This window comes from Paracoccidioides brasiliensis (assembly GCF_000150735.1).
Source record: "Paracoccidioides brasiliensis Pb18 unplaced genomic scaffold supercont2.12, whole genome shotgun sequence".
NCBI classification, from domain to species: domain Eukaryota; kingdom Fungi; phylum Ascomycota; class Eurotiomycetes; order Onygenales; family Ajellomycetaceae; genus Paracoccidioides; species Paracoccidioides brasiliensis.
The window spans coordinates 433,511-456,402 of NW_011371369.1; the positions used below are offsets into that span (position 1 = coordinate 433,511).

Here is a 22,892-nt window from a genome sequence, read left to right on the forward strand (position 1 = left end):
ACAAACCGGAAAACCAACCAAGCAAGTCAAATAGGAATGAATTTGGACGAAGAAAAGCCGTAAATTTCAGGACGAAGGTATGATAACTATACTCCGTATGTCACAGTGGGATCTCTCCGGCCCGTAGTCAGCCGTCAACCACCTCTTGACTTTGTCCCGCTTGCCGCTGCCGAGTCCGCCCTTTGCCCCTGGCCGTAGACGACGCCTCTCCGCGGATTCTCCACAGGGGTCATCGCTCGATGATAATAGTCGAGAGGGATCAACCTCGTCTTAATCTCTCCTCACGTCCATGCGTATATCAGAGATTTTTACTTTAAGCCGATAAGAATCAGAAGGATGAGAGAATTTCTTATGATTCTGATCAGAGTCCTCAGAGCGGCTCTCAATTCTCCATATATTTAAGCTTTGGTCAGCCAAAGGCCAAAGATCCCTGGAGACTTATTATGGCAATCCCCCTTGATTTCCAGGGACATTACATCAAGCAAACCTGGCCGTTCTGGCTGTCTAATTGCTGATTTTCACATCCCAGATAACTTACTTGTCCAACCCAGCCCGTGGTGTCCTCCCCGGGAGTCTCTACCTGTATACACTGTCACCAGACATGGAAGTTGAACTTAAGAAACAGGATCCCTACTCCTGCATATAAGTGAACTGGCAATTTCCGAGGGTGACATTGCTCTCAAGGTCACTTTGCCATGATCACTGGATAAAGTTTGCGACAACATCAGGACGGGAGAGAAACTTATGGATTTGCTATAAATACCTTGGCAGATGGCTGGTGATTATGTCTCATGGGGAGTTCAAATCCACTTTGACCTCCACAGCAGAAATCACTGTCAAAAAACACCCTATCAAAAGTCCTGCAAGTATGTTGTTCTCGTCGACCTTCATCAAGTTCACGGCCCTTGTCCTAGCTACCCGCGCCGCCGCGAGCCCTGTTGTGGTTGGCATTGAGCCCCAGGCCCGGCGTGTCTGTTACGACGAGACCCCAGCGCTGCATTGTTACTCAGGAGGCTCCGACATTCCGCAGAACGTCAATGAAACCGATGTTAGCTACATAGCGGCCTCTCTGCGCGCTTACGGTCGGCAGACCAAGTTAGGTCGACGTAAGGGCCCGAAATACCTCTCCCCTTCTAACAATCGAGATATCTGCAGTGGGGGGGGGGGTGTATGTGTGAGGGAGCATGGTTGAAACAAAAGGCTAATAATATATATACCAATATAGTACTTACCATGACCACAGCTGATGCACCTGACTGTGGAGAATGGTTCCTCTACTCACGCAATTCTGCGGCGGCATATGCCAAAAAGATTGACATGACGTACAACTCGTCTGTTCTCTTTGAGGAGATTGCAAACACCATTGATGGTGGCACTGGCGTGGTGAAGCAGGCAGGCATTTTCAGATGCCGGACGGACGGCGGTTCATACGGTGTACAAGTCAATGCAACCGCTCCAGCCTACACCACGAAAGAATACATCGAAGCGGGGCTCAAACCTAGCGGTATCATTATCAAGATCGTTGCTAACAAGTAGAGATTGCACGGCTCGGGGGAAGATGCCAGATTTTCCCTTCCCGTGTATGCCAGCCAGAATGGGTCGGATTTGTTCCTTCATAAAAGTCTCTTCTTCGAACGACGCAGGTTGCCTCGGACTGCTGGAAGTTTGTTCGAGCGAGATATGAGGGATTGGTTTCAGACATATTAGCTTTAAGGGGTGGTTCTAGGCTAAATTCACACCTTTCAAAGTACATAAATCAATGCATTTCAGGGGTAACGACTCTTGTTCATATTTCTCCGGCTCTAGCCTCTCTAAGTCACATAACCCTGCCCTGATGATCCCTCATCTATAACCCTAAACCGGGTTCATCGGTGTCGTGAAGAATTATCTTTATTCATCAAAAATTTGAAATCGCGTTAAACCCCGGGTGGAATATCGAGGTAGCTCACTGAACCAGTTGAGCTATAACCAATCCCCCGCCAGCCCTAGGTAAAATGCATGGACATGCATTTAAGACACGAGTGTCTTCTACTGAATATGCCAAGGAAAACACGCCGTATGTATCAAGAGCTTCACCACAATGTTATCCCTGGCCCGAGAGAAGAATTCATGCCTACCAGAATCCCTGGGAACATCCAAAATTATCCGTCTGCAAGAAGCGAGGGGGTTCCTGAGCCAGAACTTTACCGCTAGTTCTGTACGGGAGATTCTGGAGAAACTATTGGAGCACGGACGAAACCAATCCGCGAAGCGCTGACCGTCGTTGTGCCTGTGGTTGAACCTGCCATTATTGAGCCTGGCTCATCAGAATTCTTCATCTTGTAACTATATAAATCCCTGAGAATTCCGCAAAGGCTCTGACAGAGATGGAGGAGAGGGCGGCAATAACCTGAAACATGATTGTATACTTTGACCTACTGCCCCGCCGGACAATTCCTTCCGAATTTTGAGAGATAAAAGTTAAGTTTTATTCCGTTCATCTGCAACTGTCTGCCAGGTAAGAATATAGTTTCGGGACATATCATGTGCCGAGTAAGATTTCCGTTATCCACACTAAATCCAAATTCGAATAGCACACTTTCAAAGTGGTTTAGTTAAGCTGATCTGTTGACATTTGCAAGTGCTGTTGTGCCTTAACTGGTTCAATTGTTTGATAGTGACCTCTGTAGGAAGCTTCAGATAAGTTAACAAGCGTGGGATGATCAATGCCATTCCAGTTATGTATGAAAGAAGTAGGCTTGGAAATTCTAACATTCCTAATCCGTATCCCTATTTCATAGTTAGCTTCATTAAGTAGGCGGTATTTCTTGAGCTGCTGTGGTTGTTCATGAAATGAGATATTCCATTTATCCGCTGAGATTCCTCCAGTTCCGCCTTATTACGATCCCCCAGGCACGGAATAGTCACTGCGCTGTACAGAACTGGGGGATAATAACTACCCTAAGTGCCCTGCATGGACGGTGGATGGATAAAATAAAAGGGATCGCCATGTCGTTTTGAGAATCCAGTATCAATTTGAAACTCTTCGCCGCCATTCCTGGGACCCAGATGCAGGAGGAGGCCATTTGCTCTGGAAGTAGTGTCCAGGCCCTGAGATTATGAAGAACTCATCCACTTGCACAATTGTATACCGTAAAAACAATGGGATGGATGCCCCTCGATACTTTTACCACGTGACCTCGTGTCTCCGCCCATCTGGCCCCAGCGCGTCTTCCAATCTCAACGTCAGGATTCCGACAACATAGAAGGAATCAAAGAAGCCATTCAACAATACCCCAAGTCCCTGGCACCCCAAAAAATGCCATCACCACCGCCAGCAGCTAACCAGCAACATCAACATCAACATCAACGACCCCAAGACCCCCAAGACCAAGCCTCCCCATCCCCACCCCCTCCCGCGCCCATCCCTCTCACCCCAGGCCCCCGCGCCTCACGCCTCCAACAAGTCTTCTCCCAAGCCCTCCAGCGTACCATCCGCGCCAATTCCTACGCAAACTTCTCCGCCTGCTTCCCCACCCCGGCCAAACATGTCCCGCAAAGCCTGGAGTCCGTCTGGCGGCAGCTGAACGCCAAGCTGGAGGAGAGTGCTCGTGCGGAGTTTGAGGATGTGCTGAGGGAGAGGGAGGTGGTGAGGGGTTTGAATGAACTGGATCGATTGGTTGGGGAGGCAAGGGTGAGGAGGGAGAATGGGGAGGGAGAGGCGAGTATGCCGTGAGTTTGCGCCTTTATTTTTATTATCAATCCCCCCCCCCCCCCCCCCCCCACGGCTTTGGCTTTTGGTGGGTTGGTGGGGGAAGCGGTGATAGGATATGATACGCGTGGTATGTGGGCTACGGAGGGTACGGAAGTGGGATTTGCTGACAATCTGTCTCTACAGTCCTCACACACTGGGAGCAAATGCTCTCTATCAAGCACACCTTGCGCCATATCTGGCAGAAGTGCAATCGTCTCTAAATGCGAAATTGGCATCCGTTCAGAACGAGAATATCAGGCTTTCGGAGAAAGTTGGAGCGCAGAGACGGGAGATTGAGCAGCTGTTATCTGGCCTTGAAGCAGTGATTAGTGACGTGGAGGGCGCCGCGGATGCTATGGCGGCCTTTGACAGGAACCACAGCCTTCGTCAAGAGGCGCAGGAGATGGAAGATGAAGTTAAGGCCGCTCAACGCCAGCCATGATTGATATTATGTTTATAATTTTACATGTGGAATGTGTCTACCTTGGAATTATACCGTGGGCTTCGCTTGCATATATCAAAACACGATCTCATCCGGATCAACTTTCCGGAAGAGTCCATCCATGTCCTCCTGCGAGACCAGTCCGTCCTCAACCATATCCTCCGCTATCTGCATCAATTCCTTCTTCGAGCTAGCTACCAGCCCTTCCATCCTCTGCATGTCTCCCGAAAGAGCAAAAGCCAACGCTTCCTTCGCCGTCCCCTCTCGATCCAGTTCAATCGAGCCATCCCTCCGAGCCAGGCCAGCTGCCCCACGATAGTAAGTCTGCGCATTCCTCAGGAGCGTCAAGGAATTCTCGAGCGACACCTGGTAGTTCCACGGTTGCCCACCCAGCCGCCATCGGTACATCTCCACATCCCCCCTCGCAAGATGGATCTTGGGTAGATTTTCAGCCTGACAAAGCTTTGTCGCTGCCGTCAGAGAATCCAGCGCTGACGACAACGCCTGCCATCGTAGCGCTAATAATCTATCGAACACTTCCTTATTATCCGGCTGCTCACAATCCGCCGTCGCAGAATTGAAAGCTATCAACGCATCCGCTTGGGTGCAAAGGGCCGCTGGTTTCTCCGACAAGTCCTTCACATCTGCAAACGCCCCGCTCAATTCGTTCTTATACGTGCCGAAGTCAACCCTCCCGCTCCGGAACGACATCTCCGCCAGTGTTGAAACGAACTTGGCACGCGCCAGCGCTACCTCGCTCTGCCTATCCGTCCCCTCGACATACGCTGCAATCTTCTCCCTCAGCAAATCCCCAGAATACTCTTCGATCCACGCAAGAGTGTTCCCGGTATCGAATGTAAGCAACCCACAAAACGTAGCCAGTGTTTCCAACTGCGCAACCGCGGTATCGACAAGCGTGTCCTTGGTGACAGGTTCGATGATTGCAGCCCACTGCTCCGACTGCTCCGGCCGCGCCGTTCCCTCCATACCCTCACGATCCGCTTCTAAATGACCCTGCTGTTCACCCACCTGTAACTCACCGGACTCCGCCATGCTGTCCGCCTGCTTCTCCTGCCCCTCCGTAAACTGAAGCTCCTGCACACTCAGACATCGCTGGAATAGATCCAACGCCTCCTGGAGATACCTTGAAGCTTCGTGGGTATCCTGCTCAGAAGCTCGTCGGCCTTCCGTGATCGCTTCGGCCAGGCTGGTCAGGACCTGCGCGGTGTTGAAGAGGATGTCTGCGTTGTCTTGCTGGAGGGCCAGGGCGTGTCTGTGGGATTTGAGGGCGATATGGAGGATTTCTACGATGGGGGCGGTGAGCTGGGTGACTAGCTTTGGATGTTGGGTTATTTCGTATTGTATTCGTGCCCTATTGTGTTTGTAACGCAACCACGGGGTAAATTGTGAGTGGTTAGCATTTTTTTTTTTTCCTCTCAATCGTGGAATCAAAGGGAGTCAAGTAGTCCAAGAGCAGTAATAAACAACTAAATCTGAAAAAGAAAGTGGATGTAGTCGTGTAAGAGTACGTACTTATTATACGCCAAATCAAACGAATTCGGAAATCTTTTTAACCCCGTATCATACATCTCGATAGCGCGCATGAAAAATCGCATGGATTTCACAGCGTCCCCGGCTCGCCATTTTTCACCTGCTTCTTCTAGCTCGATACCGCCTGCAAAGGTTTTGGTTTGTTGTCAGCTCAACTTTATTTATTTACTTATTTATTTTTATTTATTTTCGTGTGGTTTGTATTGCTGGGGGAATGGCAACGTACCGGCAAGGTATTCGTCGGCTGTTTCGGGCTCCTAGTAATTGTCGGGAGAGGAGAAGGTTAGCGAGAGAATAGAGAGAAATGGATGGCGGGAATTTGGCAGTATGGAGAGGGTCTATTTGTGTTGTATTATATGGAGGAGAGATGGGTAAGGCAAGGGAGGTAGGAGAACGGGTAGAACTAGGGGAAAGGGAGTCGGAGGTTGCGGGGAACCAGCGTGCAGAAAATTGTCGAACGCATATGTCAAGAAACACGTGCACAGCAGTTATCAGGTCAAACAAGGGAGAGCCAAAAGTATTCGTGTAGCCTTTAAATCAAAGACTACGCATATGGAAGGAAGAGTATTGGAAAATCCATTGAAATATATACTGACAGCATTCTTCACTTTCCGTTTCGACTTCGATCCCTTCAATAATTGTTTTGGTTTTGGCATGGTTGCGGCGGCGTGGGCGCACAGTTGGATGGCGCGCAGATCTGTTGGTAGGAAGATAGTAGCTAGGGGAGGAGGAGGAGGAGGAAGGAGGAGGGTCGGTTCATGTCCAATATATATAGAATACTTCAGGCATGTGAGACGGTATCTCCAGCGGAACCCAAAGGCGCGGTGGACTTGGGGGACTGGGGCACTTGGTACTGGTCGCTTGCAGGAAGTTCTGAAGAGTCGGAGAAGTCCAGTCGTGGGGAAGATGGACTTGGCTTGGAATGGGAAAGGTGGCTTGGTCCACGCTTGGAGATTGATAAGATTAGATCCGCCAAAAACTTAGATATCTTCGCTGCTTGTTAATGTTAGCATTGTTCTTATTTGTACTTAGTTACGTGAATCGACTTGCTCAACGGAGTAAAAACATATTCCAGTGCTACAATTAACATGTGCAACACACCGCAAACACCTAACTAGATCGCAGCAAGTTTGACAGCTGGGTAAACCGCAAGAATCATGCCAGATATTTAGGCACAGGCCGCACAGCTCCACGCTGCGTTGAACGTTGCATCCCGCACTCCCCCTGCAAAGTGGCAAGATTCTTGATATATTGAAGGTCCGGGGGGATGTGTCAATTGTTCAAGTTTTCACTGTCGAGGTTCTTGAAGCTGGGCCTAATCCTAATCCTAATCGTATCTGCTGCCAGTCAGATGGGAAATTGGCGGCCGAAATATCCCATCCTCTTTAGCTTCGATGAGGAGGTTGGATCTATGGATCTGGACGGGCACTATAACTACTACCCACGGGGTTCGGTGTTGTGTCTGAGTTCCGGTACGTACCAGGCCTAGCAGAGCAAGCAAGCCTATCCAGAAAAGTTCCCTCGCGCTGGGCTGCTCGCCAAGAGATGGTGAAATTAGTGATCAACTTCGAAAGCCCATAGTTAGTTAACTGGTGCACTCCGTACGAGCAAATTATCTTTCTCGCGGATCTCAGCTCAGCCCTAGATATGTCATCATGGCAGGGAAGAAGAAAGCCCCCAGGCCGGTTTTGATGCCCGCAGAACAAATCCTGCTTTTGTTCATTGACTTTTTGCTGTCTGTCTTTTCGGTCGCACAAGAGGACGATATGGTTACTATCAAATCAAAGTGGTTCTACATTTCACCACTTAGTTATGATAGTAAACAGGCTATGATAATGGAATTCAGTGACTAGGTTGATTGGCAACACACTGGCTCGAAGCCCCGAGGTTGCTCATGCTGCAACAATCACACCGGAAATGCGGGAGAGATACAAAGATCTGACATGCTGTCATTATGCTCACTACGCTGCACTTCTTTCATCCTGCTTCCTCTACACCGTATCTTTTTCATTTAACCCGGGATTGAAGTGATTCTTCCTCCTGCTTCACTCCCTTTCATTCTGTCCCCTCATCCAAAGTATTTCGCGGCGCTATATCCGTACAGGAGGACATATTCAAGAAAACAATATTACAATTAATGTCGCAATTCTCTTCTATTACCTCCTGCTTCCCAGGTTAGAGAATAGCCATCAGTACCCGACTCTGTTGCAAAGGCATTTGGAAGCAGAGGCGGAGGTTGTCCTTTTGTATTTTGAAGGTTGGGCGTCTAAGCTTCATACGAGCCCTGATATACACCGATTGAAGCCCCGATCAGTAATTGAGTAACGTAGTTCCGGCCAAGAGAGGAGCCCTAGATACAATATTTTTGCTGAGATATGGACGCGAAGTTTTGCTCCCCCCATATTCTCTCATGGTGACCATGGGGCATGTTTTTATTCATTTCCATGGTAATGTGTGATTTTGCGATGCTACTCGGTAGTTAGAGGGGAGACAATTGAAAAGCAGGACCTTGAAAAGTGAAGATAATATTCCGTATTCCCCGTCCCATATCAGGCGCTGTATGTAATAATCAACAACACAGCAACCTAAGCAGAGCAACTAACTGTATTTATCATTGGGGGGAGGATCTGCTCAAAAATGTCAGGATGCACACGTGGTGGGAGCTGTGGAACCAGGAGCGGATACCCAGCCCGGAATGCGCCACGAGAAACTTGGAAAAGCCAGCCATTCATTCCCCTGCATGCAGCATGGCATGCCATGTGCTTGCAAACAAAAGGGCTTTTATTTTATTTTATTTTATTTTATTTTATTTTATTTTTTTTTTTCCATCAAGATTGCTTTGGAGGCGATTGTGTCACCGCAGTGCAACCGGCTGCTACATAATAAGTAGCTAGGCAACAGAACTCGGTTGGTCGAAATGCAGGAAATAGCGGAAGATCCGAACTGGATGGATGTTCGCGCGAGGATAGTTAACTAGTTGACTAGTTAACATGAATAATAACTAACTATTAACTAGTTAACTAGTTAGTTAACTAGTTCCGCAGTATCAACTGTCATGCTCGGAATCAAAAAACCAACGGAACCCCCGGAACTTTATGCGGAGGAATGATGAAGTGGAAAAGGAGTTGATTCGATGGGAGTATTTATTTATTCGGGGAAATGGCCGTATGATTAATTATTAACTCACAAGCAGCTACTCTCATGAAGACGCCGCCCCATTCTGTCGGTGCTCCTCTTAAATTAAAGAAGCGTGGCTTTATGGGAGTTTCCCCCCGACGGGGTGCCGCTCTCTCTGCTCCATCGACAGTGAGTGAACTCTCGCCGCGCGGAAGGTCATTTAGTCTAGCCTGGAACCCAAGGGCAAAATTGGATCTATCCAAAAACCGCCGTCCTGGAAATGACCTGAAGACTGGAGCATAACAACTCACTAACTAGCTAGCAGAGTAAACAAGAGTAAACAAGAGTAGAGAAGAGTAAAGAAGAGTAATAATGGCTCTGTCACGGCGATACAGTAGTTACCACCACCCGCGCGTCCGAAACGCCCCAGCGATTCTGCTGCGCAGGCCACAGCTCCTTCGTAATAAGCCTGTACATAGCATTGTCTCTCTATTTAACTGTAACTATTTAATCTACGATTTATATTCGTCCTTTAAGTTCGTGGGTTACTTGGTAACTTCGGACTGACACGCTGCCTTGTGCCAACATCATCATCACACAAGCCATCTCCTCCCGCTTCCATCGTTAGTTTATATTCTCCAGCCGTTCGCACGCTGCTGTACTCAAGCGCCCTCCCCCATATCAGGCCACCCGATCTCCTTTACCTGTTACCTGGTCTCAGGGAGCCCGTGACGATCCAGCGCCCTCGTACTCCTCCCATCGTCGATTTCTGCTGCCATCGTTCCAAGTAAGTCGTCAGCCAATTCTCCCTCCCATCCCTTCGATGAATACGGTTTTTTGCGACCTGATTGGGCTTCCATGCCTCTATTTTGTCTGTGCGCGCAACCAACGCAGGATTGATCAAATATCAGTGTCGAAAATTCATGCCAGCCAGGATACCTGCCCTTTCCACTGATTGGACAGCGCGTCGCCAAACAATCTTTTGCTGATTCCTGTGGTACTACAGTACATACTTTACCAGATTTCCTCAAACTCGATCCCCAATCACGCTCGAACCTCCCGCATGCCAAAAAAGGGCCCGAAAAGCAGGTAGAAAAAGAAAACACAGGACATTGACTTGGCCCTGTGCTCACTCCCCGCCTTTATTAGTTAACGCATTGGAAATCCATTCTTTTTTTCAGCGAGTACGTACAGAGTCAGGCCAGCAACCAGCAAAAATGCCACCTCCGCTTGACAAAAGGGCGTATTTATTTACTGACATACCCCCCTCCCCCTTCTCGTTCTTTCTAGATCCCTTCAGTTTAGAATGGCTAGACAGCAGTCTCTAGATTCCCAACGGCCAATCATGGCTCCCTCAGTATGGTTTCCTCAAATCTCCTTCCGATATTATAACTCCTCCCTCCGCTCTTCCAAGGGCTCTTCTCTTCCCCCGTCCTCTACTCCTGCTGCTACTTCTGCCACCACTACCACCACTACCGCTCCTCCTCCGCGGCCCTCCCAGCCACGAAACAAACATACTAAACCCCCCAACCTCCCACCGGGGAAAAAACAGGTCTCCTCCCACCACAGCTCCCAGCGCTTCTCCGCAATCAGCGGGACCGGCTCCCTCGCGCCCTCCGACCACACTATCTCCAGCACAATGACCGGCGACAGCCGTCTGGCCGAAATCAAAGAACTGGGCGCCGGCCTCGAGCGCCTCGAGAACAAACCCCTCACCCAGCAGCGATTCGTGCCCACCCCAGAGAAAACGGATGACCTCAACAAGCTCGCACTTGGTGCGAAGGTCGAGCGGGCGTTGGGCAGGAGGATGTCTGGCCAGGACGCTGTGATGCGCAAGCGGACGCCGACGGAGGAGAAGCAGGCGATTAAGATGGAGGCGGCTTCTTAGAAGGGGGGGGATTGCTTTTTTCTCTCTGCCACTATTTTTTGATGTTTTATTTTTATTTGGCTTTTTCATGGCTTATATAACTCCACCGCCAACTCTTGTTGAATGACTCCTCACCCGGACCCTCTCATGAGTGATGGAAGACTGGATTTTTAAACGTTTGTCCTCGTTTTGAATTTACCCATTTTATTTCCTTGCATTTTTAACTGCTCTAATGTCCCACTGTTTTGCCCAACTATGTATTCCCCATGCCAATTTTCCACCGCGTTTCCCAATACCTCCTGTTCTGCTCTGTTCTTTGTCGATGCGATCTATCTGTCCATTTCCAATTTCCAATATCCGACTCTCCTGTTATGTTATGTCTACGAGTACCTCTGAGTCTTCTCGCTTTTGCCTCTTCTCTTCATTAGGGCGTTTCATGGCATGTTGCTTGACTTTGAACTTGCACATATCAGTTTTCTAAGATCGTTTTGCGGGAGCTTTTCTCCACCTTAAGCAACACCACCCCCCCAAGTCCTTTCCCCGATTTCTCCCTCCCTCTCCTTATACTGTATTCTGGATCTGGTCTGTCACTTGCGAGATTGCAAGATGCATGCATGATAGGTGCCATGTTTATTCTAGTATTACCCCCTTCCTCTTTTTTGGATTTTATGGTGTTTAGCGATTTTGGTCTCATCTGGGACATGTTTAGCTACCACAACTTATATTATTATCTACAGAGCGTGTTTCCCGCTAAGCTATATTTATCATGTCCATCTTTAGCTCTTTTGAACCGTTTTAGTTTCCCATGCCAACGTGTCAGTGTTTCTTTTGCAGCTGATGAGAATATTGCCCACATGTGTGTTCTTTGTATCTCCCGAGGTTCAATGAGTTTTTGAGCCCAAGGGGAACCAATCCCCATTCAGGATTTAAAATGTAAGCTGTCTGTATGCAGCCTTATGTACTCACCCCCTTAAGGGGACGCATGTGTAATGTACTATGCTACCTGCTTAATGCCTAAGCACATGCGGCTTTAAAATGGAATGACAGAGGAGAAAATATTATAGTATATAACAGATTTACTAAATATAAAATATATTAATAATAAATAAATATTATAAAACTTGAGTATAATTAATATAATTATTTAAAATTATAATAAATATATACTCTATTAAAATATATAATAAATTTAAAGTTAATTTTAAAAAATAATTATTAGATTTTTTTAATTTTAAAAGTTTAATTATATTTAATTATTTTTATTTAATAAATATTAAAGTTAAAAAATTTTAAATTAAAAATTATATAAAATTATATATATAATAATAATTAATATTTAATAAAAATATTAAATTTTATAATTTTTTATAATAAAATTTTAAAATTATTATATAAATTATATTATTTATATATAAAAAATAAAATATTAACTTTTATAAAAAATTAAAAATTATATAAAATTTAAATAATTTTATATAAATATTATAATAATAATTATTTTTTAAATTAATCGCTATAGATAACTTTATAACTTTAATTATTAAAATTTACAATATTTAAGAACTATTGATAAGTTATGATCTACAAGATAATTTATATGAAATAGCAATAATATTCTCTAATAATGATGAGAAGCTAACTGAAATTATCTTTGTTGAGAATGCTTACTTGTCTTTATAGTGCCGCATCAATGTCATTCAACTGAATCTGAATTCTCTTGCAACCTGAGCATGATTAGAGATCTAATGTCTGTCTGTTCAAAACTTCAAGATGCTGACTGTACAGCCTCTTCATTGAGCGCCACGGGTGAGTGGTTTGAAGTTGGGCGCTGAGGGGCGAAAAGAGCGAGGTCGATTGGTTGGATTCGTACGTTAATAGAAACTCTTCCTTCCAGAGTTTGGTTTCTGCCCTAACCCAAAAAAGTGCACACTCTTTTTCTTCAAACCTCAACCTCAACCTCCCGCCACAAAACACATATTACACAACGACCACCACCACCACCACCACCACCACCACGACCATCGTCATCACCACTTTTCTCTTTCTTACAAAGTTTATCCAGCTTCCATTTCATCCATCCTCCATTCAAAAGCTCCTCTACCCTCATAGCCTCTTTACCAGTCCTCTCTGTCTTTACTCACTTGTCGCCTTCTTGTCTCTCCCCTCTTCCCTCATTCCAACGTTTCTCTCCTTTTATAAAGTAAGAGACCTGAAAAAGTTATTTTTCTCTCCCGTTTTATTTAATCGTCTTTTCTATCGCATAGCCTTTCCTACTCGTGACTCTGTGTACATTTTAGACGTACCGTGTAAGTTCTCGCCGTGGCTTTGTTATTCAGGTCTTTCCTTCACACTTCTTTCTTTCTTCACTCACTCTAAGTACGTCCCAACCTCTACAGGTGTTCTGTCGAATACATGAAGCTGACCTGTAGATCCTCTTACAACAGCTTCTTCTTATTCTCTCCATTTTTCCTCACCACGACTCATTTGACTCACGGCTCCATCCCCACAGCCTGCTGATCTCTGAAATCTACTCATATCCGCTCTTGGATCTGCTTCCGCTGCTTCTTCAACCTCACTATTATCCAACCCACCAGTCTTCTCCTGTCTCTAACAAACCCCTCGTTTTAAAACCACCGTCCCCAATTAATCATCCAACATGGCCTCCGAAGTTACTACCAACCCAGCTCTTGTCAACGGAAACTACCATGCTCAACACCAGGCCAATCCATACGCCGCAGACGACTACAACCCTACCCACGCTGCTGCAAATGGCGTCTCCTCCAACACGTATCATAATCAGTCATCGACTTCTTCAGCCTCCGCACCCCCAGCCCCTGAACCCAAGAACGACATCCCCAAGGATGAGGTGGGGTGGTTCTTTGTTGAACAATACTATACCACCCTCAGTCGCAATCCGGAGAAACTTCACCTTTTCTACTCTCGCAAATCTCAGTTCGTCTCGGGCATGGAGGCGGAGAAAGTGACTGTTGCTGTTGGCCAAAAGGTGAGTTACTGAAAACAAAAGGAAGATGATATTATACTTTGTTTTTGAAGCAGGACCTAAAGGAAAAGTTACTAATAAATATAATATTACATCTATTAGGCTATCAACGAACGGATTAAAGAACTCGATTTCCAGGACTGCAAGGTCCGCGTTTTGAATGTGGACTCCCAGGCCTCCTTCGATAACATTTTGGTTTCCGTGATTGGTGAAATTTCCAACAAATCGGAACCTTCCCGCAAATTCATTCAGACATTTGTCCTGGCTGAGCAACCAAATGGATACTATGTTCTGAATGATATCATCAGATACTTGGCCGATGAAGAAGAGGAAGCCGTTGAGGATGAAGTTCCTCTTGAGGTTGACGGCAGAGCTGGCATTTTGGAGCCGACTACCACAGCAGTTGACCAGGAAGCGACACCACTAGACGTAGATCCCGAGCGGCAGGCGGACAATGAAATTGCCGCTCAGGAAATTTCAGAGAAGCTCAAGGAGATCACTCTCAACAGCGAACCAACTGTCCAGGCTGAACAGCAGCCCACAGGTGAAACTCTTGAGGGTGAAGCTGCCGCTCCTGCTTCAGCCGCTACCGCAGCGCCTGTGCCTCCAGGAGTTCCCGAGGTCCTTGAGGCCGAAAAGCCCAAAGAACCAGAATCAACTCCTGCCGCCTCTCCTCCCAAGGCTGCCACACCTGTTTCAGAAAAGGGGCCTGCGCCACCCGTTGCTAAGGCACCAATGAGCTGGGCGTCTATTGCCTCTAGCCGTGCTAAAGCCCCAGCACCAGCCAACCATGTCTTAGTTACTCCAACCCAAGTTGCGGCATCTGCTCCTCCCAGGGCCGCCCCTGTACCAACCCAGGCAACTCCCTCCGCTGCTCCTCCTGCTGGAGACAATGAAAACGTTACCAGCCAATGCTCCAGTGGTTCGGAATGGCAGACCGCCGGTGCAGACCATGGTAGAAGACAAGCTAGACCACAATCCGTCTCTGGTGCCGGAGAGGAGAACACCCGCGGTCTTATCAAAAATGTCAACGAGAAGGTGGATGCAGCGCTCTTGAAACAGGTCATGTCGCGATTTGGAAAGCTCAAGTACTTCAACGTGAATAGACAAAACGTATGTGTTTTAAAATCTTCAATTCCATTTCCCCCTTCCTTTCCATATATACCCATAGAGAAGACCAACCAGCGCTAACCAACAACCACAGGGAACCGCCTACGTCGAATTCGCAGACGTAGCCGCCTATAAAACTGCCCTCTCCTCCAACCCTCACCAAATCGGCACTGAAGAGGTAACCGTCGAGCGCCGTCGGCCCGGCGGCTTCGGTGGAAATTCCAACTACGGTTCGGGCCGTGGAGGCTCAGGCCGTGGCCGCGGCGACGGCCGTTCCGGCAGCCAGGGCGGTCGTGGCGGTTTCCAGAACGAGTCTGGCCGCTACATCTCCCGAGGCGGTCGTGGTGGTGGTGGGAACATCGCGCCCAAGGGACGCAGTGGTCAACCCCAAGCCGTGTGAAAAGCGGAGCTGGGGGTTTTATAAAAAGTTGAACCTTTTTTTGTGGAGGAAAGAAGCTTGAAAACTATTACAGGGGCCAGCCCATTTTTTTATCTGCCTTGCACACCTCCCATTTTATCCATCTCTCTGAATTCCTGACTTAACTCACTCACGCACAGCACTTGATATTTGACCTTGACTACTACAGATAAGAGCCTTTTCAACCCATCCATCCCACCCCATACCCCGTCGTCTGGATCTCGAACACAGCACACTCTTCTCACCCAGATACGCGTCCCGCGCGTACATACATTGACTCCCATCCATGTATCCCTTCCCATCATATGTAATATTCCCCCCCCCCCCCCCCCCCCCCAACTTTCCATCTTAACTCCGAACTCCGCATAAATGCCAATGTCTCGTTTATTGTCTTTTTTTCAAGTTCCGCTCCAGTCATGTGAGGGACTGACTGACTGCATTAACGATTTTCCATTTTCAAACTGAATGATGTTTTGCTAATTTTCCGGGATTTTTTATTTTATTTTATTTTTCTTTGCACGCATCTGCATGTCTTGCATGTTTACCCATCTAATTTGCCAACATTTACATATCCCTACCTCCTGCGATTTGCGCTTCAGTCCTCATCTTCACCTGTGCGCTATACTTGCCTCCTTAGCGGTTGGAAAAAACTTCGTTTTATATTTATTTTATCCTTTTCAAAAAAGTCTGGCAGAACATATTCCTCTTACTACCTCAATCAGCAGCACTCAGTTAGATAAAGACTTTTTTTTTTTTTCTTCCTTTTTTTCTTTAATATTTTTCTCTCCGTCTTCTTCCTCTTATCCATCTCTTTTTATTACGACACGAAAAAGCGTTTTCTTCCCCCCCCCCCAAACACCCTTTTTTTTTTTTGTGTGTGTGTGTGTATGTGTGTATTTTTGATTTATTATCCTATCATTTTCTTTTTCTCTGTGACAATAATTTTCTTTCCTGCCTCTAGGCTCCATGTCTTCTCAAATCTTAAGTTCTTAACTGGCTCTGATATATTTTCGCCTTCTCGTCCTAAATTCTTTCATCCTTACTTCTCCCTAACGAGCTAAACTCAGTATAGGAGAGTGGGTATAGCGGGCATGCTTTGTGTACATGCTTAACTTGCTTTATTTATTATTATTACTATTATTTTTTTTTTTTCAGAAATAAAATTAATTCCTCCTTTTCACTGACGGTTTTCACTCCTTTGCAACTCACTCACTCCCCTTAAAGAGAAAAATAATTTTTATTGGGATTTATTTCCACTTAACTTGACAACTTTAAACCTCCTATCACCCCTATCTCCCCCTCTTCCTCCCCCTCAAATATTAAATAGCTTAGTATTTCAGTCATGTTCTCGGCACATTCTCTCTTAACCCAGAATTACTCAACTGCTTCTTATATCATATATCTCACACCCATCTCTATTCCGAGTCCGAATAATAATAGTAATAGTAATGATAAAGGAATGGGCGTTCACTACTTCTAAAGGTTTCAAGCGTGAGATACAAAACGCTGCCTGCCTATGTGATGATAACATGCAAAGCGGGGATTCCACTCAAGGCGGCAGGCGAAGAGAGAAAACGAGGGCCACACACACACACACACACACACACACACACACACACACACCAGCAGCGCCTTTCCTCTCCAGTTCTCACAGCAGCCAAGCTTCCTTTTTTCATCGGGTTCCCGTGGCACATTTTCTACCGCGTAGATAACATACATACAATTTACCCATCCATCACTTGATGACATGAATCGAGGAGTGGTGAGTGTTCAATGTAAGAAATTGTATTCAAATTAACTAAACCTGCCTACCTAACGGGAGAAGACAAAACCAGTTTAACAAGAAGATCCGAGTCAAAAGATATAGCAAATGGAGGGAAAAGCAAAAGAAAAAGCAAAGGAAAAGCAAAAGCAAAAAGGAAAAGAAAAGTAAAAGCAAAGGCATAAGAAAAAAAAAAAAAAAAAGGGGGGGGGGACAGTCAAACAGAGAAGCTTTTACTAAACGTGGACACGACCTGCAAAAGGATAATTAATAATTCAATTCATAAAAAAGACATCAAAATTTAACACTAACTTGTTAAATTAGCAAAAAACAGCAACCTCGACTTCAAATTTAAAAAATCAAAAAATCGCTACAGCATGCTTTGCTTTTCCTCTCTTTCCATCTTGATTTTGATACCTTTCGAAAACTTCTTTCAAATAAACAAATATTTTCCTTTATTAGGCGATTACCTCACCATCTAGGAAAGAACCCGTGTAGAGCAGCACGTAGAGGGTCGGAAGGTGGGTGGAAGGGAGGGCACGGAAATGTATCGTTCTTCATCGTTCATCTCATCATCGCCGCCATGACGCTCAAAAACTACCAACCAAACCACCCAACTAACGGCAACAAAACTCAACCACAGACATCACCAAACCTAATCAACCTCCTCCATTGCACTCTCACCCGCCACCTCAGCCGCAGCAGGCGCAGCCTCCTTATCCGTACTATCCTCCCCTTCTTTCTCTGATTCCTCATCAACATTCAATCCAAGTGAAACAAGCTTGTGGATCCGCTCTGCAAAGCCAGCGGGTTCCTCAATAGTGAATCCAGAGACGAGCAACGAGGTCTCAAAGAGCAACTGCGTAATAGACTTGACGGTACGGTCGTTCTCGCCATCCGCTTCGACCTTCTTCTTGAGTTCCTTGATGATGGGGGAGCGCGGGGAAATTTCGAATGTCTTCTTGGAAGACATGTAAGAGCTCATGGATGTGTCGCGGAGGGCCTGGGCTTTCATGATCCGTTCCATGTTCGCGGACCAGCCGAATTGGCCAGTGCGGATGGCACAGGGGGAGCCAATTAGCTTGTGAGAGACGACTACTTTCTCGACTTTGTCACCTAGGACGTTCTTGAGGGCTTTGGCAAGGCCTTCGAATTCCTTCTCTTCGGCTTCGCGCGTCTTCTTCTCCTCGTCGGTTTCCTCGAGCTCGAAGTCCTTGGTGATGTCGACGAGTTTCTTGCCGTCGAATTCCTTGAGTTGGGTCATGGCATACTCATCAATGGGGTCAACGAGGAAGAGAACCTCGAAGTTCTTCTCCTTGAGGGTGTCAAGGAAGGGGGACTTCTGGACAGCCTTGAGAGACTCGCCGGTGATGTAGTACATTTGCTTCTGATGCTCCTGCATGCGGGTGACGTAGTCGGCAAGGGACGTGGTCTCATCGCCGGACTTGGTGGAGTTGAAGCGGAGGAGCTTAGCAAGGGCAGAGCGATTCTGAGCATCCTCGTGGATACCGAGCTTGATGTTCTTGCTGAAAGCAGAGTAGAACTTGTCGAATTGCTCACGGTCTTCGGCGATCTCGGTAAAGAGCTCGAGGGTCTTCTTGACAATGTTCTTCTTGATGACCTTCATGATCTTGTTCTGCTGGAGGGTCTCACGAGAAAGGTTGAGAGGCAGGTCCTCAGAGTCGACGACACCCTTGACGAAGCTGAGCCATTCGGGGATGAGATCAGTGGCGTCATCGGTGATGAAGACACGACGAACGTAGAGTTTGATATTGTTCTTGGTCTTCTTGGTCTCGAAGAGATCGAAAGGAGCGCGCTTGGGCACGAAGAGGATGGCGCGGAACTCGAGTTGACCTTCAACGGAGAAGTGCTTGACAGCAAGATGGTCCTCCCAGTCACTAATTGGTTGGTTAGTAATGATAAGTACATAGTGATTATGATACCATTGGGTTTGGGGGTGGGGAGGGGGAAGGAAACAAAAAACTTACTTGGACAGCGTCTTATAGAAGGAGGCATATTCCTCCTGAGTAATATCAGCAGGGTTACGAGTCCAGATGGGCTTAGTCTTGTTAAGCTCTTCCTCCTCAATTTTGCTCTCTTTGATTTTCTTGGTCTTCTTTTCCTTCTTTTTCTCCTCTTCCTCATCGTCAACCTCCTCGACCTTGGGAGCCTTGTCTTCATCGTCTTCTTTGACCTCCTCAGCATCCTCATCGACGACCTCCTTCTCAATCTCCTTCACGACGTGGAGGTAGATGGGGTAGGAGATGAACTCGGAGTGCTTCTTGACGACCTCCTTGATTTTGCTCTCGTTCAGGTACTCAGTCTGCTCGTCCTTGAGGTGCAGGATCATCTTGGTACCACGGCCAAGGGACTCTCCATCGGTATCCTGGGTGATCTTGAAGGTGCCACCGGCGCTGGACTCCCAGATGTACTGTTCGTCATCGTTGTGCTTGGAAATGACGGTGACCTTGTCGGCCACGAGGTAGGCAGAGTAGAAGCCGACACCAAACTGACCAATCATAGAAATATCGGCACCAGCGGTGAGAGCTTCCATGAATTGCTTAGTGCCAGAGCGGGCAATAGTACCCAGGTTGTTGACGAGGTCCTGAAATTGGGAAAAGTTGTCAGTATATTTGATTTTTGGATTTTATATTTTTTGATTTTTTTTTTCTTGGCAGAAAATGGAAAGCTTCCACAAAAAAAGGGGAGAGAACAACAAATCTCAAATTTAACAACAACTTCAAATTGGGGGAATACATACAGCTTTGGTCATGCCGATACCGGTATCCTGGATGGTGAGGGTTTTGTTTGCCTTGTCAGGGATGATGTCGATGCGGAGATCCTTGTTGGAGTCGAGTTTGCTGGGGTCGGAGAGGGCCTCATAGCGGATCTTGTCGAGGGCATCGGAACAGTTGGAGATGAGTTCTCGCAGGAAGATCTCCTTGTTCGAGTAGACGGTGTTGATGATGAGGGAGAGGAGCTGAGAGATCTCAGCCTGGAATTCGAAGGTCTCAGACGCCATGGCTGCTGTGAGGATGTGTGTTGTGTGTCCTGCCAACAGCTCCAGGTTAGCCTCTTTTGTTTAAAAGCCAAAAAAAAAAAAAAAAAAAAAAAAAAAAAAAAAAAACAGACCGACAGAGTTTTCCGTCTGCAGGCAATCGATGTGTTCTGCTACTTTTATTCTAGCGCTGCCTTTTATATACCTTTTGACCTGGGTGATGAGAGAGGAGGGGGGGGAGGGGGTTTACATAGGACATGGTGGAAACAAAGCTGCTTCTGTTTATTGCGAGGGGTGGTGAGGGGTGAGGGTAGAGAATAATAACAACAACACAACCACTTACAGTGAAAGAATTGCAGAGTCGCAAGCTGGCAAGCTGGCAAGTATTACAGGCGTGGTAGATAGATAGGACTTGAATATATGGTGGTTATAGAGTAGAAAGATTGATGAAGAAGATATGAAGTGGAGTTAGAAGCTGAGGAGGAGAAAGAGGAGGAGGTTGATGGAGGAGAGATTTGTGTTGTTGAAGGAAGAAGAAGAAGAAGAAGAAGAAGAAGAAGAAGAAGAAGAAGAAGAAGAAGAGCGAAGGGGTGAGAAGAGAAAAGAACCCAAATAAAAAGAAAGCAGCTGCTTGGGAAACGGAAGGCACAAACAAGGAGAGAAGACGAAAAAACATCTACCCCTTCCCCCCCCCAAAAGTGTGCTCCCTACCCTAATAAATAGGCGGGAAAGGCTCCTCCTTCCCATTCCACCTTCCCCCCCAGCGAACCTTCCACAGATTTCCATCAACCAATGGCCCGCGCTAGTCCCAAAGCGGAGACCAGCTTGATCTTCCAGAACCATCCACCATCCAACCGCCCGTAGCTGGAGCAAGCCGAGCAAGTCGTAACTCACTGCGACCCTTGGAAATCACAACAGCGGGGGAATATCCGAACTTCCTTCCTTTCGATGGGATTTACCGACTTCGCAAGACAGAGAGCAGCGCAGCGTCCGGGGTTGGGTGCACGGGTAGTCCGGAATCCCCAGAGCTTCCCCCGCCAAAAACTTCCACATGCGGAGAGCTTCTTATTCCTGCTAAGTCCTTCTACAGACAGGCAGACAGACAGACAGACAGACAGACAGACATGCCTACCTACCTACCTACCTACCTACAGAACAGACCTACCGGGCATAAGCCCCGGAATATCCAGTGGTAGCGGGAAGCAAGCTGCAGCACAGTACCAAGTAGCTACCCCCATCTGTGCGATGCATGGAGAGTTCTAGAACTTTCCTCCCTGCAAAATTCCGCCTCTTCCAAATCTCTCCGCAACACCCCCCCCCCCCCCCCCCCGCCCGGGCGGTCCATGGATGTACATGAACCGACGCATAGAGGCGTGAGAAGCCATTCGCATACATCACCCTTTTCTATGTACTCTTTATATACACTTCCCCCGGGTTCAATGGATGGATGTATGGGATTGCGTGGTGTGGGGTTTATTAATGGCTTTTTAATGTTTATTTTGCAGGGAAGCGAAAATTGTGTGTGTGTGTGTGTGTGTGTGTGTGTGTGTGTGTTGGGGGGGAAAACAAACTAGGGCCCAATCTCCTCCCCCTCTGCTGCGAGGTATCGTTTATGGCGAGCCGGCCTATATTCCTAAGGAGCCTTTGATTGGTGGTCAAAAAATCACCCTGTAGATTCACGGATCACAGAGAGCAGATCGCATAGCATGGGCACAAGCCAGCAGGCCCACATATACACTGTTGCAGGCTAGATAACTTTTAACTGGGGTGTTTGTCAACGATGCAGGACGTATACTAATATGCAGGTGGAGATAAGGATGGAGAGTACTTATAGTGTAATAAATGGAAAACTAAACTGACAACTCTATTCTCTATAAGCATGGGCTGTATGATATAGGCAGAGAGTACAGAGAGGATGATATATATATATATATATATATATATATGATATGATCGAGGCAAGTGATGCCAGAGGGCAGGGGTTCCATAAGACACACACTCATATACACACTGCAAAAAGAGTGAACAGAGCAAACATAAAAAAGGCAGTTCAATACACCTGGTAGTGTATAAAATAAAATAAATGATGGATATGGAGGGCAATACCAAGCATGAGCCCTTGCCGTGGTAGTTGGTTGGATGAAGCACACCAAAGAATAAAAACCAACACCGCACCTAAGTATAGATTTATATCAACGCCAGCCAACATCGGCAGACAGACCCATCAACCCAATCGCTCAACCCCAGCCAAACCAACCAACATTCCATCCCCGGACAACCCACAACGCAATCCCGCCAAAAACACCCACACCCCCCAACACCCTCACAACCACCCACCCCCGCTGCCTCACCTCGTCATTCCACCCAATCAACCCCAGCGGATCCATCACCCTCATCACATCCCCGCCCGCATGCACCTGATAGCCCCCCACTCGCCGCCGCCCCCGCCGCCGCCGCCCATCAGGCCCATAAACCGTAACCATCTCTCCTCCCCCCGCACCCCTACCCTGTCCCCTGCCCCTGCCCCTGTCCCCGCCTCCATCTCCATCTCCATCTCCATCTCCATCTTCACCCCCCTTCCCCATCCCCTTCCTCATCCCCGACGAGTTGCAGCTGCCACACGGCCCCTCAAACCCCGGCGTCCGCGATATCGGCACCAACGTCCCATCCACCACGCACTCACCCAGCCGCTCCGCAAGCCACACGGCCCGCTCGCTACGCGCAAGTGTCTCGTAGCGCTCTCGTTCGTTTTGGAGGCTCTGTTGCAGGTCCGCGGCCCATTTTTGCCAGGCGGAGCTGGGCAAGGTGTTCTTCGCGCTGGGTGTGGTCGGAGAGGCGGGAAAGGGTGTAGGAGGGGGGCCCCGCGGGGGAGGGGGTGGAGGTTGAGGGGTAG

The 22,892-nt window shown here is 47.3% G+C and overlaps 9 protein-coding genes across 9 annotated transcripts in view; 4 read left to right on the forward strand and 5 right to left on the reverse strand.

The window, feature by feature from the left end:
• Positions 1-784: 784 nt before the first annotated feature.
• PADG_07707 (uncharacterized protein) lies at positions 785-1,536 on the forward strand (the record flags this gene model as incomplete). The annotated part of the gene is made up of 2 exons (XM_010764814.1): positions 785-1,106; positions 1,226-1,536. 2 exons carry the CDS (start codon positions 785-787, stop codon positions 1,534-1,536), a joined length of 633 nt encoding a protein of 210 aa, XP_010763116.1.
• Positions 1,537-3,298: 1,762 nt separating this feature from the next.
• Positions 3,299-4,175, forward strand: PADG_07709 (uncharacterized protein; the record flags this gene model as incomplete). The annotated part of the gene is made up of 2 exons (XM_010764815.1): positions 3,299-3,711; positions 3,878-4,175. The coding sequence occupies 2 exons, from the start codon at positions 3,299-3,301 to the stop codon at positions 4,173-4,175; spliced, it is 711 nt and encodes a 236-aa protein (XP_010763117.1).
• Positions 4,176-4,250: 75 nt separating this feature from the next.
• Positions 4,251-6,382, reverse strand: PADG_07710 (uncharacterized protein; the record flags this gene model as incomplete). Its single annotated transcript, XM_010764816.1, has 4 exons — positions 4,251-5,547; positions 5,709-5,850; positions 5,953-5,983; positions 6,323-6,382. The coding sequence occupies 4 exons, from the start codon at positions 6,380-6,382 to the stop codon at positions 4,251-4,253; spliced, it is 1,530 nt and encodes a 509-aa protein (XP_010763118.1).
• Positions 6,383-6,507: 125 nt separating this feature from the next.
• PADG_12345 (uncharacterized protein) lies at positions 6,508-9,703 on the reverse strand (the record flags this gene model as incomplete). Its single annotated transcript, XM_010764885.1, has 2 exons — positions 6,508-6,719; positions 9,595-9,703. The coding sequence occupies 2 exons, from the start codon at positions 9,701-9,703 to the stop codon at positions 6,508-6,510; spliced, it is 321 nt and encodes a 106-aa protein (XP_010763187.1).
• Positions 9,704-10,149: 446 nt separating this feature from the next.
• Positions 10,150-10,731, forward strand: PADG_07712 (uncharacterized protein; the record flags this gene model as incomplete). The annotated part of the gene is made up of 1 exon (XM_010764710.1): positions 10,150-10,731. One exon carries the CDS (start codon positions 10,150-10,152, stop codon positions 10,729-10,731), a length of 582 nt encoding a protein of 193 aa, XP_010763012.1.
• A 448-nt stretch (positions 10,732-11,179) lies between these two features.
• Positions 11,180-12,817, reverse strand: PADG_07713 (uncharacterized protein; the record flags this gene model as incomplete). The annotated part of the gene is made up of 2 exons (XM_010764711.1): positions 11,180-11,404; positions 12,656-12,817. The coding sequence occupies 2 exons, from the start codon at positions 12,815-12,817 to the stop codon at positions 11,180-11,182; spliced, it is 387 nt and encodes a 128-aa protein (XP_010763013.1).
• Positions 12,818-13,366: 549 nt separating this feature from the next.
• PADG_07714 (uncharacterized protein) lies at positions 13,367-15,221 on the forward strand (the record flags this gene model as incomplete). The annotated part of the gene is made up of 3 exons (XM_010764712.1): positions 13,367-13,714; positions 13,814-14,824; positions 14,916-15,221. 3 exons carry the CDS (start codon positions 13,367-13,369, stop codon positions 15,219-15,221), a joined length of 1,665 nt encoding a protein of 554 aa, XP_010763014.1.
• Positions 15,222-17,656: 2,435 nt separating this feature from the next.
• PADG_07715 (hsp90-like protein) lies at positions 17,657-20,023 on the reverse strand (the record flags this gene model as incomplete). Its single annotated transcript, XM_010764713.1, has 3 exons — positions 17,657-18,899; positions 18,990-19,606; positions 19,763-20,023. 3 exons carry the CDS (start codon positions 20,021-20,023, stop codon positions 17,657-17,659), a joined length of 2,121 nt encoding a protein of 706 aa, XP_010763015.1.
• Positions 20,024-22,236: 2,213 nt separating this feature from the next.
• The window catches only part of PADG_12346 (uncharacterized protein), a gene marked incomplete at both ends in the record, with an annotated part of 2,960 nt that continues 2,304 nt past the window's right edge, over positions 22,237-22,892 (reverse strand). The window contains one exon of the mRNA XM_010764886.1: positions 22,237-22,816. Coding sequence (XP_010763188.1) covers positions 22,237-22,816 — 580 coding nt within the window. The remainder of the gene's footprint in view (positions 22,817-22,892) is intronic.